General features: G+C 37.8%; 1 protein-coding gene and 1 long non-coding RNA gene across 2 annotated transcripts in view; both read right to left on the bottom strand.

Annotated features, from left to right (window-relative positions):
* Window positions 1-8,799, bottom strand: part of LOC143737628 (uncharacterized) — a 113,635-nt gene extending 104,836 nt beyond the window's left edge. Inside the window, exons 1-2 of the long non-coding RNA XR_013203685.1 lie at window positions 8,685-8,799; window positions 1,438-1,619 (exon numbers count right to left, since the gene is read on the bottom strand). This is a non-coding gene — a long non-coding RNA (uncharacterized LOC143737628). The remainder of the gene's footprint in view (window positions 1-1,437; window positions 1,620-8,684) is intronic.
* A 3,399-nt stretch (window positions 8,800-12,198) lies between these two features.
* ccne1 (cyclin E1) lies at window positions 12,199-20,389 on the bottom strand. The gene is made up of 12 exons (XM_077229300.1): window positions 19,944-20,389; window positions 19,431-19,484; window positions 19,204-19,291; window positions 19,050-19,112; window positions 17,955-18,118; window positions 17,671-17,806; window positions 14,871-15,017; window positions 14,618-14,713; window positions 14,387-14,521; window positions 13,451-13,562; window positions 13,173-13,330; window positions 12,199-12,956 (listed from the first exon to the last, which is right to left on the bottom strand). Exons 2-12 carry the CDS (start codon window positions 19,445-19,447, stop codon window positions 12,840-12,842), a joined length of 1,233 nt encoding a protein of 410 aa, XP_077085415.1. The 5' UTR covers window positions 19,448-19,484; window positions 19,944-20,389; the 3' UTR covers window positions 12,199-12,839.
* Window positions 20,390-20,404: the final 15 nt, after the last annotated feature.

The following is a 20,404-nucleotide window of genomic DNA, read 5'->3' as shown; positions in this document are numbered from 1 at the left end:
GAGGAGTGCATAAAAAGGTTCGACAAATAAAGAGAATTTGAGTTGCAACTTGCAAGACATGCAAGGCTTGCACATGGCCAAAGCAACAAAGAAGATCTGCAGCCCCTGTCTCAAGCATCCTGCAAAAATCAGGGCATTTTACCATACTGGCTTTATTGCCTGATTTACCAAAAAAAAAAAAAAAAAACTTTTATGCATTAGTGTGCTGTGGGCCAAAAAGTCCAAAAGACAGACGAATCCCACAGACCTGCGAGTGGTTCATGCATTCATACCAAAGGATACGAATGGAAATCTGACTTTAAATAATCCTTTTACCTAAGCTGTCGGCAGGCATATTTCGTCCATTAATATTTACATCACATCAGAGTCGAAGGACTAAAATCTGAAGATGTGAGCTTGGACAAATTTAAAATGCATACATAAATAACAACAGCTGGTAGGAAATCAGGTGGGCTTCTTGACATGCATGGAGACTTGTCAAGCATGGAGAAATAGAAAATATTTTTAAAAAGCAGTAATGCTGTTTAACACAATATCCAACCGCATTTTCCCAGCAATGTAAACTTATTTTCTATTTATAACATTCTGCAAAGAGTGTTTTGGGTTTTGTATGTTCAATATGCATCTTGTTACAAGCTCAGCATAATGTCTGTACTGTTATAGTATGTTGCCAGAGTAATGTTTATATGTTAATCAACTGAGTTAAGCTGTTTTTGTATTAATTATATATTTACAGTAACATGCAAAAGTCTGGCATCAGAGATTATTTTTATTTTAAAGACATTGATACTTTTATTCAGCAAGGATATATTAAATTGATCAAAACAATTTTTGCATTGTTACCCAAAAAAGCATGATTCAAATAAATGCCATTCTTCCGAATGCTCTATTCATCAAATAATCCTGAAAAAAGCATATATTAAGCATAAATTTCCATCCATGATAATAAAAAGAAATGTTTCTTTCATTTTTTATATATATATATGAAAGAAACATTTATTTTTATTATCATGGTTGAAATGTTATGAGATATATATATACTGTATGTATATACATACATGCATACATACACAATATTACTGTTTTGACTGTATTTTTCATCAAATAAATGCAGCCTTGGTTAGAATAATAGACTTCTTATAATATTCGACTTTTAAATATTTTAAACATCTTACTTACTATAGTGTATGTTGATATTTACTGCCCTAGAATATTTATCTACAACACGCCGCCTGTACATTCTCAAAGAGAAGTATCAGGCTTTGTGTAACATCCGTTTAGCACAACGAGGCAGTCTGAACTCTCCATCTTATGATACTGGTTATTGGAGATGATGAGCCTCTCATGTCGATGAAAATAGCAACTGCAGCCGCAACCCAATTATGAGCAGAATCTTCCCCGTTTTGTTTTCTTTTCTTTCTTTTTTTTTTTTTTTACCTTGTGAACAGTAGGTCAGATGGGATCGACCAGGCAGCGGCGTTCAAAACAGACAGCTCGGCCCCTATTTGAGGATCAATAGCAGTGGCTAATGTCTGATCTGTTTCTGTCCATATTCAAATACGACGTGCTGGGATTGTAGCGCACATCGTCTGCTCAAAGTCATGTACGATTAGGCACGCCTGAAAGACACAATGAGAAAGAAACAGTGAGCGAGCCAGAAAAGGAAAATACGTTAATTAACGAGGGCCTATCCACGGTTCTGTGTCTCTGATTCAATATTAAAGGCCTTAACCGCATACATTTAAATGAGATCTGTACATATACCCCAATAAAAAGGTAACAGAGAGGGTACTTCCAAATATGAAAAAAAAATTGAATGAGATGAAATGAAACACTGACTAAGAACACATTTTCTAGCTCAGTACATCATGATATAGCTCCAGGCGCTACCTTTTGTCTAAATCTCCACACTGACTTAAACTGCGCATTGTAACACGACACCTCTGATTTCATGCAATATGGAGGATTACTGAATTGAATTGAACGCTCAGCGTTTTTGTTCACATCTCTAAATTAGGATTTTCTGTCTCCATAATGACAGAGAAGTCTCTCTTTTTGTCGAATCAATGCCAGCTATTTATATGAACGGTAATCCTTCACCCGGCTCTGATCTGCAAGCGCTGAGATGGTTTAAAGTAATGACTAAAAAACAAAAGAGACACAGAATGAATGCGAATTGGCTTCATTCCATGTAAAATAAGATTTCGCTCGGCATCGGGAGACTTGTACAATGCTGAAGTACAAGGATCCTGAAATAAAAAATCAATGTGGGCCAATATACTGTGTGTGATCGGGGCGAAGGGGGAAGAAGCTGCCCCGCTTTTGTGAAAGTAAAGTGGGAATAGCTTGTAAGGAGATGTTATGGTTATGCTAGCGATTCAAATATCCTCCTTGCTTCTTGACAGAGCGAGTCAGCCTGACAAGTAGGCTATCAGCCAAGAGATCATTAAGCTAAAGGGTTGAAGTGCCATTGCCAATGTGTGGGGGATGCCATGGCAACAAGGGTTCACCCTGCTTGAGAGACAAGATAAAAAACAATGAGAGGCAGGGTGCGGGGCCGTGTAACGATCGTCACTGATCGATGGCTCACTCTTTCTCTCTCGGGCTCTGCCTCTGTTCTTCCCTCTTTAGAGATGGAGGGAAAAAAGAAAGGGCAGCATCGTTTAGGCTTTGTGGCTAGCAGAGCTTAGGAGGTCCTTAAACACACAAGAGTGGGAAAAATGGTGAGGACAGGCACACTGTGAAAATGGCTGACTGTAATGATATCAATCGGTGAGATCCTCAAAAGATCCTGAGAGAATCCTTTACACATATACGATATCGAAAGGCCAAGTCATCAACATTTACAGCGAGTCGTTCCAAACCTGTATGACATTCTTTCATTAGAACACTAAAGAAGATATTTTGAGGAGTGTTTTTCAATACACTTGAAATATAACTTTTTCTCTACAATGAAAGTAAATAGAGTACAACAGTCAGATTTTGGAATTAAAAAACCCATTCATATTCTCCATAGGGAAACTGATTTTTAATGATAACTCTAAACTTTTAAAGACAGACAGACCTGGGGCCTATACCGGGGCAGGTTATGTTCCAGATAAGAGGTTGCAAACCAAACTTGGACCAATCAGCTGTGAGCAAAGTGACACATGCCTGATGCGATAAAGTCACTCCACCTGTTTCTACTCCAAATTAAAGGTCACTAAATAGCAAACGATTTTTAAAGACAAAATCGTCTGGCTTTTAGTAATGCTTATTTGTATGATTTAGATATTATTTATGTAATTATTATACCCTTAATCGATCACACATGTACGATTTTAGTTCATCAATTATAATTACGCAGAGTTTAAATGAATAAATATATAAAGGTAACATATACGCTTTAGAATCAATAAATGAAGCTATAAAATGACTACATGTGAGCTTCAATGTTCAATTCTCTATACCTTTATCAACTTTAAACTTCACAACTTCTACTTGCACTGCATACAGTAGCGAGACTTTTTCTTTTAGTTGTTGTCTTTCATAGACAGCTATTTTCTTCTTGCTGTGTGAATTTGTTTAAATTCTTAATATTTTAATACTTTTGTTTAATCAGTGAATTGCGCTGCTTCTCTCGCGAGAAATTAATCGCAGTTTCACTCTTTCTCAGCATGTGATTGGCTGTTCGCTACTGATGTCACACCTAAACTCAGGATCAAAGCCTGAGTTGACAGAGAAAGTTGATGATCAGCATCATGGCACTACCAAAGCCTGGTTGGATTGGTTTGGTTTTGTCAACTCGAAAATAATCCTGCAACCCTGAGTTTGTTCAACAACCATCATGGCACAGGCCCCTGCTGTGAGCGACTAGGTTGTTTATTGATGGCATATCCTTTGTTGAAGCCATCAGTCTGGATTATTTCAAATTATCATTTTAAAAAAAATCAAAATTTCTAGTGAAACTACATAATTACCCATGATTCTGCAAAAAAAAGCCCACCACTTCGCAACAAGCAAACCATGCCAAAAGAACCAAAGAAGCCCTGCAAATGACAGTCAGTTTCCCTATGCTAAATACATTGTTATGATATTATATTAATATTAAATATACTCCATTTTTAATTAAACTTTGTCATTTACAATACTTCTAGGAAACGTAGTTATTTCCATTATTAAAACTGTTAAGTACCCAGTCTAGTACCTTTGACTTTTTGTTTGATTTTCAAATCAAAAGTTTGCAATGTTGTGATTCACCTCCTATCAGGTAGGTAACTCTTAATTTAAGAATTTGTATTAATCCCCATGGGAAAAATACTTTCAAAATGTGGGCAGGTACTGTTGCACTCTAGGGTCCTTTTATCACAATACGAGTAATTTTATTTCACGATAATGATATATATCACAATATAGTTATTTTTGCTTTAAATACGTTTTTTTTTTTTTTTTTCATAATTCTTGTCACCATTTTCAAAATCACAAAAAACTAATACTAGTAAAAAAAAAAAGCAAGCTTACTGAAGCCAAGTTAACAGTGATAAAGAAAGAACAAAGAAACCAATTACAAGCAGAAAACAAACTATAATAGAACAAAGACACAAATGAAACAGACCTACCTGAAAAACTTCAAGCACTAGAAATAGGAAATTATTTGTAATCAAATTATTACAAACATGATTATCAAATGTATAAAAAACAATTTTCTTCACGGTGTAAATTAAATTTATACATTTCTTCATATTAAAGTTAGAAAAATGATTCAGTCAAGAGCAGTGAAAGATTTTCTTTTTTGTTGTTTGATTAACATTAATAACGCCAGCAGGAAAATGTGGATTCTGTCTGTTTAAGACCGACTGCACGGATCCAATATACTTATGCGTTTTCTTTCTGTTAACTGTTAACGTTCACTTAAGTTAAGACATAAATGACTGTTTACTTGCAAAGACATGGTCACTTTGACACGTGTATTTAACCATCAAGCCCAATTAGTCGGCAAAAAGCACTCTCACATGCTTTATGAGCAGTGGTTTATGATCAGCAGCTTCATGCGCGTGCGTCTCTGACAGCTTGCGCATATAGCGAAATAATTTGTATTTCGCTGCCTACTGTCCTATTCGCTTCAATGGTTTAATGTCATTGTTTTTAAACCGCAATACTTAAAAGCGCATGCAAACGATAAGCTTTCGTGACTCAACTGCGTACCACAGCAACGTCACTTGAGCGTAACCACAATAGACGATAGTCTAAAATCTCGACCAGCTGACAGATTTCTATATTCAATTGAATGGCATCGCTGTCGAAAAGTAATTAGCGAAGTGGATTTACTTATTGTAGAGTTAATGAACGTTATTATTAGCATTGTAATTTTTGGGGGATTTTTTGTTTGTACAAAACGAGAGGGTCAATCCCAAATGCGTAAGATCTTGCCTTTATGCAGTGGAAATACAAACCTGAAGACAGAGCACAAAGAGGAAGCCTTTCCACAGAAGGAAGACAGTCATACAGATTTGGATGTATAAATGTCATTTTAATTTTATGGCGAACTGTCCCTTTAAGTTCTCCAGAATGAAGAAGAGATCTGCAGGACTTTCGTATCAGGACAACCGAGCATCTCCGACAGTTCTGCCACATAAGCACGACAAACGACGTCAGACACAATCAGGCTCTCGGAGGCTGGTAGAAGCTCCTTGAGACATGTGATAAGCACCTGCTAACCCAACACCCCCCTAAACGTCTCTCTGGGCGCGCTCGCTTACTAGCAACACGTCCTGATCAATCCAGTGAAAGAAATCTGTCAGGAAATCTTTAGCATTAGGTCTGCCACCTGAATGAGGATCAGGCCCTTTCAGTCGGGCAGGGTGCAGATGGGTCTTAGGAATCTTCCTTTCCGCACCTCCGAGTGTCAATACGGATTATGAGCATAGCTTTTATCTTTTCAAGCGCACAGACTATTTACTCATTTAAATGGATGAATAAGTGTTTTCCCCCTTCTTCGATAAATAAAAAAATAAAAGACTTTGAATGCATTCAAATCCTGCTCCAAATTCAAATTCGCCTCCCTTATGCATCATTTGAGATCTAATCTGTCTTTTTAATCCACACAATTGACTGAGGGCAATTTTTTAACATACTTCCTTAAGACCTGAACGGATAAACACAGTCTAGCTATTGTCAGTGGCAAAGCACCTTTCTTCCCAACTTAAGACCAACAATTCGCTCTAAGATTGACTGCTTGCCAGCACATGCAAAGCAGGTGAGTTTAAGAAGCGTTTTCAGCAAAACGCCTGAGCAACAGAATCATAAAGAACTTTATTTACTGGTGTTTCATTGGCTACAAAAACAGGCCTTTATATCACCATGCCATCAACATAAAAAAGAGCCAATAAAACCTGTGAAGAAGCGCCACAACGACGAACAAATAAAAGCAAATTTTGACATTTCGCATTCAGCACATCTCTTTATAGGTCAGAGGCAACCCTGGCCGACCCTGCATTGTTTCTAAATGCCATTTTGTAAAAGAGGATCTCAGGAATTAATTAATGCATGGGTAGCTGCCACTGTCAAGAGGCACGCATTAAAATCAATGATTAATAAATTCAAAACACACAACAAACTCAGAGGGGAGATGAAACTAGTATTGTGTTCCCCAGGAAGCGGCCCCAGTGCGGGTCCTCCCACCAGCGAGGCGGCCACTCAGATGCCTAATGGAAAGTCGCCGATGCCAGCTGTGTGCCTGTGAATAAAATCACTTTAATTAAAGGCATTACAATGAACAGAGAATATACGCGGCAGAGTCGACAGGAAACGGCCCTCTTACTTGACACACACACACACACACAGCCAAAGCGGCATAATACCTAAAAGAAATAGAGGTCCCAGATGATCAAAACACAATAAAACGAAAAGCCCGCAGCTTCTTTTCTGAGGCTATCAAGCACAACAATTACAGTAAAACACACATAATTACATTACACATATCTTTCCTGGTGTTTTCTATTATCAGGTAATCTGGGGTGGGAGGCCTTTGCGTTCTTATGAAATTTAATTGCCGTTCAGACATCAGATCATTTATTTTCAGACTTCCAGAGACCACGCAAAATCTTTTTACTCTAAATGCTTAAGCATTAAAAGAAATCAGCATAAGGATGCAGAACACTGAACCGCAAATTGTTCATTCTGCGGCAAAAAAGATTTTCAATTGTCTGTATACTTTTGAAATATCATGCTGTCTTGCAAGCAAACAAAACAGCAAAATTACTGTCCACCCCCATAGAACAGACGAAGGGTTCCTCTTAATCTGATATACAACAAAGATGAGCCATGATTATATTCTCCCTCCTCTTCTTGTTTTAAATAGACTGGGAGCAGTGCCCAGAGACAGCTGGGGTAAGCTCAGCCCAGCTGATGCCGGATCAGTGGAGCAGTTTGTCTATTTAACCATAAGGGGGCGGCAAACGCAAACTCACCCGGACATATGCAATTAATTCACAAGCAAATAACATGCAAATGAAGAAATGTGACAACAACACATACATAAACATCTTCTGCATTCAATACAGAAGGACTGCACATGTTTAAAAACAGGCTTAACAGTTGTTCTCTGGCTCATAAGATTCACAGAATGTGCCATTGTTTAGAGGAAAAATAGAGAACACATGCGACAACTCTTGTGGAAATGCATCTAAAACAAAGTTGATCTTGACAGACTGAAGAATACGGGTTGAAAAAGCATTCTGGATTGTAGTTTACTTACAGGTCATAATTTCCAAAATACATTTTACCATTGTATCACAAACACCGCTATACATCAACTTCGATTGCAGTCTGTGAGTGTATTTTCTTCACTGAACAGGAGGGGGAGTATTAGAGGGAGGGGCGGGAAAATCAAACAAGGGTAAAGATGAAGGACTAGCTTTCACCACCAGAAACACGGTTTAATAAGTTATGAATCTATTCAGGGTACGGGTATGGTAATATATGTCTAGTCTGTACCGTACAAGAGCTTTGTATGCCAAGACTTTGAAGCCTGGTTGCTGCAACAGCATCCTTTCACTACAAGGAAATATTTCACAAATTATGCCTACACATTCAGACCTTTTCTCATAAATCAGAGGGTTGCTGCATTTGAATTGAGGTAGCACACATGATTTGGAATTTCAGATCGAAATTGACATGAAGCCAAAATAAATCCACATATTACCAATTATCATAAACTAAACAAACAATATGTTAATTATTTCTAGATGCATATATAGACAATATTGTATACCACTTTAAGCGTTGATTGTTTAATGTCAAATATAATTTTAATGAAAATAAGGTTAATTTCTTTTAAAGACCATGCCTGGTGAAAGAACATAATTTGCCAGAACGCCATTACTTTTGTTGACGCAATTCAGTAAATTCCTATTCCTATCATTCCACTAAAATCTCAATTCAACTTCCTGTTAGGCCTGGCAAAAACAAATGGAAGTCAGTTGTTAAATTATGTTGTTAAAATGCGATTAATCTTGATTAGTAACAAAAGCATGATTGAATGTTACTGCAGTTAAATTGCTAGATTGCACTTTTCATTCTGAAGTTTCCCAAAATGTGTGAAATGTGTCTACGTTAGCCTAACGTTACATAAGAAAATATTGAATAGCCTACTTTTTAAGCGCAGTGACCCACGGGTGTGTGTGTCCCTGTATTAAAACACTAACCTGGTGTATTCAAATAACCCGCTAAAATCTCTTCCAACTGTGAATTACTTGAGTTTCTGCGCATGACGCTCTGATTTGAGCTCAAACTTAACCGTCGCCCCTAGCTCGACTTTTGTTGATGACGTCCAAGTGGGCGCCACTCAGCGAGTCACGTGTGTAAACAAAGTTGCTGCCACGTGGTCAGGCGGGAAAGCTTCTGTGACAGTTGAGCTTGACAGCTCATGAGAGACACAGTGCTACAAGATTGGTGAAACTTAAATTGATATCATTCTTTTAAAACAATATAGCGTTTTTTAATAAGTGAGATAGTCCTGAGAATGAGGTCACGAGAAACTTATTTTGTAGCCAAGAAAAGAAAAGAACATAGGGTTAAAAAATAAACTAGCATTAGCCACTGCCTGTTCCTTGTCTTACACACATACACACAGCAAACGGTCGTGGGATTTTGGATCCAAAGAGGAACAACAACAATAAATCGCAAAAAATACAATAGTAACACTATTAATACATAAATATGTTATTTAAAAATATATTTTTTTTGTATTTCAATTTATTCATGGTATAAATAAAAACATTAATGTTCAGTGTCTCTAGCAGCATGAGGTTATACAAAATATACAATAAACTACATATAAGTTTTTTGTTTAACAGTTTTGACTGGCAACTGGGATTACACTGCTGTTATCTTTGAATATGCATGTTTGTTTTATTTAATGTTCAAAAATGTTAATTTAAATTAACATTTATTTAATTTTTACAGTATATATATATATATATATATATATATATATATATATATATATATATATATATAAGCAAGAAAATCCTGATTTTATAAATGATAAATTATTTGAATAAAGTCTTACTATTTGTGTATGATATTAAGGATTATTGAACAGTTCCGTCACTGTTCTATAATATAAAGAAATCACTTAATCCTGCTATTTTTATTGAAACAGTATTGTGTTAAAAACACACAATCACCTCATTAGCTGAACTATTCTAGGTGAAAAATGAGACAGTGTAGATTGAATTTTCTCATTTGAACTGAAGAAAAGTTGTGTGAATATAGCTTTTTAGCCCCCGCCACCTCTTAGAACCGTAGGGTGCTTTTGATGAAGATGGCTCACTAACAACCCGAGAAAAGCCCGCTTATTTTGCCTAAAACTGAGTCATCTAAATGAATTATCTAAAACAATTTACTCCCCACCCCGTGTCGTACAGGAGACAGAACAACACAACACATACTCATTAATGCATGTAGGCTGATTATACATTTCAACCCTGATAGCACCTGAACTACTCAATTAACAATTACAAACAAGCAATTCACTCAAGGACTGGAAAGCTTACCCTTGGTTTGTCTGAAAAGAAACCCCTTCTTGCGTCTGCTACAGTATGGCATGGAGTGCCTTACCCCTGGTTTACTCTTGGTTTAACAAGACAAGGCTTAAGCCTAGTCCCATAATAAAATGCATGTTTGAACTGAAAGCAACTTGCTCTGACATATCTTAAAATACGTCAGTGACATTTTTTGACAAAATTCAAAAAGTAATGTTATCTAAGGCACGTTTTTAAAAGCTACTTAAACTAAGGTCTAATCCAGGTTTGTCTGTGAAACCAGGCCTTAGACTATAAACACAGATATTTTAGACATTAGACCAATACCAGATGCTCTGAAATCCAAGATTAAACATATTAGCTTCATAAAATTCGTAATCCTAAATAAATCAAAATGTAAAACAATATAATCAGCATTTCATACATATTTTAACCAGAACTTTGTTGAGAACTCTTTTATTGGATCGTGTCGTAGTAGTCCACGGCATTATGAATTTTAGTGGCAGACAGGGGGCACAGAGCTGCGACTAGGTGTGACTTTTGGCGGTGATGGCTGGGAGATCATCCAATGGGCACCTGCTGCTGCTGCCACCAGCGTCTGTGCGGAGGGAACAAAAGGGGCCATTGAGCACATAACAGCTGTTGCGCTGTTGCCTGCCTGAGGGCCCCCCGGCCCCCAGGGTCTGTCTGCTGGGGGAAGCCACCACCTCCTCTTCAACGTTGACCTCCATACAGCTCTTTTAAGAGACTGCATGGTAGCCATCCTGCTGCCACAATGTTAAATACAGAACAGTGACGTGGGACTCCAATCACTGTAAACCTCAGTAAGGTTAGGATCTTAGCATGAGGGACACAAACTGCGCTAATTGATCGTTAAAGGGATAGTTCATCCAAAATTTCTGTCATCATTTACTCACCCTCATGTCGTTCCAAACCTGTATGAGTTTATTTCTTCTGTTGAACACAGAAGATATTTTGAAGAATGTTGGCAACCACAGTCGACAACATACATTAACTTCAATAGTTTTGTTTTTCTTTTTTTTTCTACTATGCAAGTCAATAGGTGTCGTCAACTTTGTGGGCAACCATATTCTTCAAAATATCTTCTGTGTGAAGAAAGAAACTCATACAGGTTTGGAACAACAATGACAAATTTTTCATTTTTAGGTGAACTATCCATTTAAGGTTGAGAAGCTTTCATCTATCTCATCTCCAATCCCTTTTGCCATTAACTGCTTAACCTGCCACAAAACGTGTTTTTAAATTACCCCGATCTGCATTGCATGTTGTATAACGGTCAGTTGTAGAATAACAATGTACGTGTGTAATGTTTCAATACCAATCACATTTTCAACAACTGAAATATTAAAGCCCAAACCAAAATTGCCTTAAGCAGATTCCAGTCACCAACACAGCACCCAAACACTGCCAGACCAAGGCAGCAGAGCGATTGTCAGTGTGCAATGTAATGAATTACCCTAGTCTCAGCAGCAGCTGTTGAGGAGCTCACAGACCTCAAGTCCAGCCTTCTGATCGTGACAGACAAAGCATCACACTGACATCTAGTGGATCATGTCCTTGGTCTCTCCGTAACACTCGTTCTCAGACTGCAAGCAGAGGGCACTGTGTATGTAGATGCACGAGTGAGACAGCCATTACAGGCCCTGTTCACCATTTTGTTTCATAGATCTCATACATGATGTTCCACTTCAGTACATCTGCTATTTTTGACTCCTATTGTAAAACAGCCAGCAAGTGCACATATTTTTCCCAAACTACATAGATTGCTTTTTGGTAATTAGACGACTTATTATAAGAACCATTCCAGTTCCATTAAAAGGAAAATTAGGCTGCCTCTGTGCATGCATGTCAAATTACACACGCTGGAGTTTTTCCCATGAAGTTAAATGCGTTGCACTACAGGGTGTAGCCTTGTTAGTAAATTAAATGGTTGTCATCTAAAGCACTTTTTTTTTTTTAATGCATCATCTCTTTGGCTGCTCATTCATCTCTCATATAGAAATGGTAATTGTAAACATGTTAAAAACAATTTTCACAAAAGGTTATTATAAAATATTTTAAAAGTTAATTGGAATATAATATAGTCCATATATAATAGAGATATATATAAATATGTTAAGTGGTATTTTATAAACCTCAAGAAACAAATAAGTATGGTAATCATAAAAACTGTCTGAGACAGTGGCTTTATTTAGACATATGATATAGAGAAATGTAGCAGCATCTCGTTTAAAAACATACCTATAAAAAGTGAATGGTCAAATTTGGTTACAAACACACAGGAAGCAAAAATCTTAAATATAAAAATCAGAGTCCAAGCTTCTGAAGCTGGTGATTTCTCTGGTCCTTTCTGGCAGTAGAGACTTGAGTCCCTGTGACAACCTGTCAGGGTTTTGCTGGTCCAAATGGCAACCTGAGCAACAGAAACCCATGCCCATATTTGTGTGGGGATCTCTGTGGTCATCTTCCCATCTGCTCCAGTCCCACCCTCTTTTAGCAGCAACCAGAGCCAGTTACAGCTCTGAGATTTTGGCAGGTAGTCTACATTTGTAAAATAAAAAAAATAAAATAAAAAACAAAACAGACCCTTTTGACCATTTAAAAAAAAAAATATAGATGTCTTTCAAGTCTCGTAAGAAAAAAAAAAACGAGCATTAGACATTTTTGGTCTTTTGAGTCTAATGCCAATGCATGTGAACTGATAGCTGGGTTTGTCCTGTAATGCCATTCATTTGTTGATTTTCACTTCAATTCATCAGTCAGGGCTATGTCCTATTCCATACGTAAAGGAAGTCAGGAGTCGGTGTTCTCGGGCTTCTCGCTGCTGTGTGGTGGTGTGAGCACTCCAGAGGGAATCGGAGACCTCTGACTGCTCTCGATGTCCCCTGGCTGATATGAGTGCGCCTTCCCCTGAAGAACAAGAAAAGAAGCAACAAAACTTTAGGCAAGAGGAGATGAAAGAAACAAATTTTGTGGCTTGGGCAAATGAATGTACAATTCTTTAGTCAGAACAAGATAGACAGTAGTGTTGAAACCCAAGTTTTGATTGTGCGTGCGAGTGTGCATATATAAAAACTGGCCTGAGACAATTAAGTTGTGGCCTAGCTTCAAATGCACAAAACTTACCAGCCATTCCAAGTAAGCCACATGGGTCTGGATATTGTGCATGTCATCTGCTGCTATTCCTTTGAATGTCTTGAGGGCTGAGCTGCCGGCTTCACGAATAGACATGGCGAAAGGGACCATCCAGCTCACACACTCCTCCAAATCACACCACTTCAGCCCTTGAACAAAACATAATGTATATATATATATATTTTTTTTTTAATTACATTTTGTAATATAAATACTTCATTTAATAAAGCTATCGAGAAGAAATACAAAAAAAGTTGTTAAAATCATACCTGAAACTTTCATCACTAGCTCTAGAGAAGAGAAGTGGAAGAGTGCAGAAGCTGCGAGGAGGCTGTAAGAGAACTCCAGACTTCTTATATCCAGTACACACAGATCCAAGAGCTACACAAAAAGACAAAGACAAATTAAGATTCTAAATCCTAAGTAAAGAAAGAGACATCCACAGAGACATCTGCTCAGAAAAAAAAAACATGTATGCAAAAACTTTAAGCAAAGAAGTATTACTAGGGATGCTTTTTGTCTCCATTTTAAACCCAGACAATTTATATACTAGATTATTAGAATTACTAAACAAATAATATGATCATTGACATTCAACTCAACACCTTCGACGAAAAACTAAAGAAAGACCTTGGAATTTATGCGTGTAGTTCGCAGTACTTTTTAAATATGTTCTTATAGGTTTTTAATTCTGGTAAAAAGCTCCAATCTCCTATTCCGTTCACAAAACAAGGTTTTATTTCATTACATTTATATAGTAACTTGTAGTTAAATTAGTCAAATCACATGAATATGAAAGTAGTGTTCCTAAAGGGATAGTTCACCCAAAACTTGTCATTACTTACACTCATGTCATTCCAAAACCTGTATTATTTAGGTTTAAAAAAAGAAACATTTCAAAATATCTTATTTTGTGTTCCACAGAAGAAGAAAAAATTAAAGTAAACAATTTTTTAGTTTTTGATTAGACTAGTATGCCTTTAAAACATAGTTTCACAGAAAAGTGCATTCACATATTGGGAGCAGCTTTGAAAAAGATAAAATCAGAAACACCATGTACACCTGCGGTATGTGTAGTAGAAAACAAAAGAGTGCCAGGCCTTCACACTGCAGGACACGACACGTGCAGAATCACAGCTTTTTTTGCGGTAAATATAGTCAGACACCATATTGTGATTTCAACACGATTAATTGTGAAGTCTTACCTCTGCAATCTGCGCAAATGTAGCCTGTGGGTACTGGGCTATGAGAACTTCAGCAGTCTCCTTCAGATAGGCCATCTGCATGTAGATGTTGAGCCAAGCCACTGGGGTTAAAGGACTCAAACTCCAATTCAACTCCTGAAGAACAACAACAAATATAGAGTACAATAGTCCACAACACAATATAAGCAGCAGGTTTAGGCACAGTACTGAGGTTAAAAGATGATAATCTACCTTCATGATGATAATTTCCATGCTAAGAATGTCATCCTCGGAGCAGGCCCCATCAGTGACGTAAGCAAACTGATACACCTTAGGAGGGTATATTTCCTTTGAAAGAGAACATAATGTGTAATTACATTTCAGGTTCAAGTGGTGCACCTTAACTTTGAAACAGTCTTAAAACATGGAATTACACTGATAGGATATTACAGTCCTTATCAAAAGTTCAGGCTGAAGTACAAGGGCAACTGAAAGTAAAACTTACCTCCATTTTGGCAGCTATGAAGAGACATGAGATGCCTACAAGCTGTAGTGTTGTTTTAAGAACATTCTCTTGTGTGGCCATGAAGCGATCAAAGTAGTCCTGACCCAAGTAAAACGTTTCTCTGTGTAACTTGTACACCTCACAAACCTAAGACAGTAGATGTCAGTGTTAAAGATCACCATTTAACATTTCAGTGCTTATGAAATAGAAACAACCACTCATCGCTTTTTTAGAAAAAACCTACTTGCTTTACTTTTCATTTTTAGTTATCCATTCTATGAAAACAGACATCGCATACTAAATCTGGAGAACACGGTGATATTTATTTGTATGCTAGGGTATACGTTCAGTCAGTGTGTGTGACAGAGGTGTAGCAGCACATCAATTACAGTTCAGTAAGTACCTCCATTTCAAATTAACTGTTTGGTGTGTTTAATGTTTATGTTTTCCGGTACAGGAGGGGGGAAGATAAGACGATTGATTATTTTTCTATTCGGTTTACTGTACAAACTATGGCCCTATTCAGAGGGGATTCGTTTGGGTTTCACAGGTGTACCTCGTCTGCGTTTCTCACACAAACTCTGTAAAAATTCTAGGACAAATTACCTACAGTTTTTCAGTAAACTCAGCATTCCTCTGAGAAATCTAATCCCGTCCCAATGTGAATGACGATATCGTATTATATGATCGCTTCTCCTTACATGTTTGTCCAACCCGAGCTACCACACCACTCTTTCACATGCTATCATTTCAATACGAATGGTATCCGACAAAAAATAATAATTATAAAATAGAGTTTGTAAAGATGCATTTATTTGGAATATACATAAAAATGTGAAAATATGCAAATGCATAAGGTGTATCAATAGCTTGAAGACTGCCCATTTTAAAATCAGCGTCAGATAAGATACTTGTTTTGATGTCTCTGCTCACTTTTGTGAGGTTTATTATAAACAGCTACTTCTAAAAACTTGTGTTAAGTTTATTTAAATAGGCGTTTAATAAATAATAAAGCTATATCAATAAAATTCAGTAAAAGACGCAATGCGTGCAAGCACAGCATGTAACTTTCTGTAACGCCCATGTCTTAAAATACATCCCACCTGTAACGCCCATGTCTTAAAATACATCCCACCTGTTATGTAAACATGTGTATGTCAAATTGGATTGTGTACTTTTCCCATTGATTTAAAGGAACAACAACTACACTGTTAAACAAAAGTCAATCAAGCTTTTTTAACTTTTTATGATAGAACTTATGGGTTGGTGGTAATGTTTGACACTTTATTGATTTTTCAGTGTTTCTGTAAAATAATAATAAAATTCTACAACTACTATTGCTAACAAGCTGCTGGGCTCCTGAATAATTACATTGTCAGAGTTCGCTCGAACTGATTTGCTGAAAACAAAATGCGGACAGTAATAGATGAGCGCTAGCCAATGAGATTTGCCGCTTCTGCATTATTCCCGCCCACTATCGAAGGAACAGGCAGTGGCTTCTGCTTGTTCTTTAAAAATTAATTCCAAATGAGAAAAAAAACTCTGAAGACTCTCTCTTTCTTTGCGTGAGTGAGAAATGCAGAGTGCTCCCAGCCTAGAGACAGTGAGCCGGGCGCCTTCACATTACAGTTTTCGGTGAGTCAAATATGCTGCGCATCCATTGATATGAATGAATAGTGCGCTTTAAAGAGTGTGAAACTTTCAAGTGCTCAGTCAGTGTTCAAATGTAGGAAAGAAAAAAACAAATATTTATGTGCTAAACTTGTTCTTAGCCTACAACTCAATCACTGGCCAGTGAAATCTAACAATTTATCATCAAATGGTCAGCGATAGACATTAGTCACCCTAACGCAGGCATGGGCAAACTTGGTCCAGGAGGGCCGCTGTCCTGCAGAGTTTAGCTTCAACCCGAATCAAACACACCTGAACCAGCTAATAAACGTCTTCAGGATTACTAGAAGGCTACGGGCAGGTGAGTTGTATCAGGGTTGACACTAAACTCTACAGGACAGTGGCCCTCCAGGGTTGAGTTTGCCCATCCCTGCCCTGGCGTGAAATTTGATCACATTTTGCAAGTGATTAACTCGCTTTGTAAAGGGTTGTTGCAGTTATTTTTCAGATGCATTCACAACAACATAACATTGATATTAACGGTAATTTCCAAGCCTCTATCGGAGTTTCAAATTATGTTCCGCACATGCAGATCTTTTGCACACGCAGTGGTTAAAACTCATTTGCTTGGTACACATGCGTGCCGAACCGACAAACCCACGTACAGTTACACCGCCAGTGTAAGGTAAATTTCATCGTCAGCACACGTGTACTGTATGAGCACAGTCAGATTTTTCTAACCGCGTATACTGCACACTCAACTCGCACATACATCTTTGAATATAAATGAATGAGATGAAAAAACAAACTTCTAGAAACGGCAACATTGAGGAGTGCTTGTGTGAGAGATACAGGAAACTGTAGTTTGCACAGAAAATATATCTTATGTTTTAATATCTGGAGAGAAATGCTGCAGACACTTTACTAATATGAAACATTCTAGTGCGCATTTGTCGATCGCCTGTGATCACGCACGCTATCAAACAGATGAAGCAGTCACAAAGAAATTCAAGTGTACTTTGGGCTCTACTTGCAGTTAGCTTTTAATTATAAGAAAACCTGAGAACTTGAGGAACAGCTTTTGTAAACAACTTGAGGTTTAGACAAGAATGAAGGAACTTGCGGTGTCCCCACCCCTCTTAATGAGATTAGATTAAGACGTGTGAATGGTTCAACAATGATTACAAACCTCCATAAGCCAATCCAGCAGAATCGCTCTCATTTTGGGTTGGAGATTTGGATGTCTCTCCATAACGTGCGTATCTCGCAAGTAAAGTTTGTCTTTTCGAAGCAGGTTGTTCCACACATCATCTTTGCTTGCCCAGCTGTGAGAAGTTACAGGGGAACACGTTAACTTTTTCATGTACATCCATATATCATAGAATGCATCAACAAAGATGTCTTGTCATACAAGTTGCTCTATTGGCAAACATTAAATCATGTCAATCTGCAGTTTGGAAAGTCAAATCTCACCAGAGGGCCGGCAGAGGGGTAGAGCGCGTGGGGGTGATGAAAATGCTTTCTGAGGCGTACTGTGTAAATCCCATGCTGCCAACAGCAACCGGTTCCTCGACTTCATCAGGTGTGGGGATCCGCCTGCATGGGCTTGTGTAACCAGTGTCAGGATTCCAGCAGGCCTGAGCAAGAGGACAAGATGAGAAAAGAAAAGAGAAGAAGAAGAAGAAGAAAAAAAAGAAACAAAGTAAACTAACGGATATAAACAAATACAAAAGCCCGCCCTCTGCAACTACGACAGGCTTCAAAGGCATTTTGAAAAGGACCTTCCATGGCACAAAAAAGCTTCCTGTGTAAATTCAAGCCATGACATTTACCCTAACCACTCACTACACTAAAGTGGCATAGGCAGCAATGATAACCATGTAACCACTACAGACATTGAGAGGGACAAACCCCTCCAATATGTAATATTTTTGATGCTGTTCTGTTTGTTCTTACGATTACAAAACGTTTTAAATTACATTTATAGGCTGGTCTGCCTCAGTGGTCTAACAGTGCTTGCCAAATGTCAAAATTACATCAAAGGCTGCGGGCCATTGCGGTTAACAGATACTGAACATTAATTCAAGCATAGTCCTTCAGTTTTTACCAGAGGAAGAGATGTAGCTAAACAATAATTGGCAACTGTTTTATGATAGAAATGTTAAACAACCAAATGTAACAACCTACTCAACTTTTGTCAAATTTCAATCTGAAGTGAAAATATAGGCCAAATCATTTACATGATTCATGTAATTCTTAACAAACATGCACTTTCAACATTAGACGTACAAATTGAGTAAATGTGTGCATCTTTCAAAAATAAATAAATAAATATATATATAGGAAATGGTTTGAAATCAAGACATTTATGGCCTTAATATTAAATTCGATGTCTCTGTATATATGAATAATTTCAGCACATTTTAGACCATAAGTCTCATACACCACTTTGCATCCACAGAAAAGACTAAAATAAAAGTGCCAATGGGTTTAGCATCACTGATATGAGATGCGTGGTGAGGCCTATGGATATTATACACACACACAACAGTCAGGATTCATCCATACCTGGGATGCACATGGTTTCTTTCTGGTCATCTCTGTGATTTCCTCATCTAGATCTTGTAAATGCTGTGAATTCAAAAACAAAACTGTCAGTGACTTCATCACTCATTATTTTATTAATATAGGCACATTATAAAAAGTTGAATAGCTTCCTTACAATAGCCACGTCTGCTTTCCTCTTCCTGGGACGCACAGAATTGGTTTTAGGAGCTTCATCTGTAGTGTTAATCTGCTCTGTTCGTAGCCTGCGTCGAAAAAAAATATTGTTACATTTCCACATTGGCCTGAAACGCTGTGACTAACTGCGCCAACTCGCTGCTGCAACTTTTCCATGCATGCACACTGATGGTCAAAGCCTTAAAATGACACGAAAGCGAAACTTACCCTTTCTTGCTTGGCATGGTATCCACACGTGTGACCTTGTTGAGTGTCGAGAGCCTAAAAGATAAAAGTGTTACTTTACAAAAATGTCCGATTTGTGGCTTTTAATCCCAACCCCCATCATGTAAATCTTCACAATGCGCTTTAGGCGCGGGGAAGTAGAACCGGGCGCGATGTTCAAGAGGTCAAAACTACACGAAAAACACAACCGACCACTTCAAAACCAAAGATATGTGCACTTAAAAGTATATATTTTCAAAGTAAACCAAGTGCGTGCCGATATTTCAGTTAGTTTTTTAATAAAGCTACACGTTTGCATTGCTCAACCCAAGAGAGCCAGAAAATGGCCGAGCCAATCATTATTTCTCATTTCATTGAACCCACTCTAGCAACAGAACCTAAAGTCTAGGCAATCCAACATTGTAAAGTTTGCTTCCCCAAACCCTTGAAATGCATATTACTTGTCTGATGTCACTTTTATCGATCTTTAACCAAATTATTGTGCAATGCACGTACCTTAATATGATGCTCTCTGAAAATGCGTTCCCTCCACGGATATCCTCAAACGCAAAAGTTAGGATGGTGTGACATAAAGCATTATTTTTTTTAAAAAATGATCAAAGAGTGCGTAAGCAGTGAGCATATGGCTAAGCTGTGATGTGTTCCGCAGTCCGCTCGCTCTGAGCTGGCGCCAGTAATTTTGCGCCTTGTCTTATAACCCGCCAGCAGTCGTTAAAAGGGGCCGTCAACGCGGGTCATTTAAAATCCCCGCTCTGCTACAACGTTAACAACCGCGAAGCAGTGCGATCAATACCGCTGTAGTGCGATTGACACCGGCACGGAGCGAGCATGCGATATCCAGGCGTTATTATTCAAACATATGATGCTCAATAAAACTAAGTTTAGAAACATGAAAAATTTGCCGGCAAAACGAGGCGTGTGTTTGTTGACGTCACGGCAATGAGGTAGCGGAAGTG

Source organism: Siphateles boraxobius, unplaced genomic scaffold (assembly GCF_051911475.1).
Source record: "Siphateles boraxobius isolate OS27281-9 unplaced genomic scaffold, OSU_SipBor_1 130, whole genome shotgun sequence".
NCBI lineage: Eukaryota > Metazoa > Chordata > Actinopteri > Cypriniformes > Leuciscidae > Siphateles > Siphateles boraxobius.
This window is presented reverse-complemented; position numbering and strand designations above follow the sequence as displayed.

Coding starts and splice junctions, on each gene's coding strand:
- ccne1 (XM_077229300.1), bottom strand. Junction 15,018..17,670: donor TGCTGGATTGGCTTATGGAG/GTTTGTAATCAT, acceptor CTACTGTCTTAG/GTTTGTGAGGTGTACAAGTT. Junction 12,957..13,172: donor TGGCTTACTTGGAATGGCTG/GTAAGTTTTGTG, acceptor CTTGTTCTTCAG/GGGAAGGCGCACTCATATCA.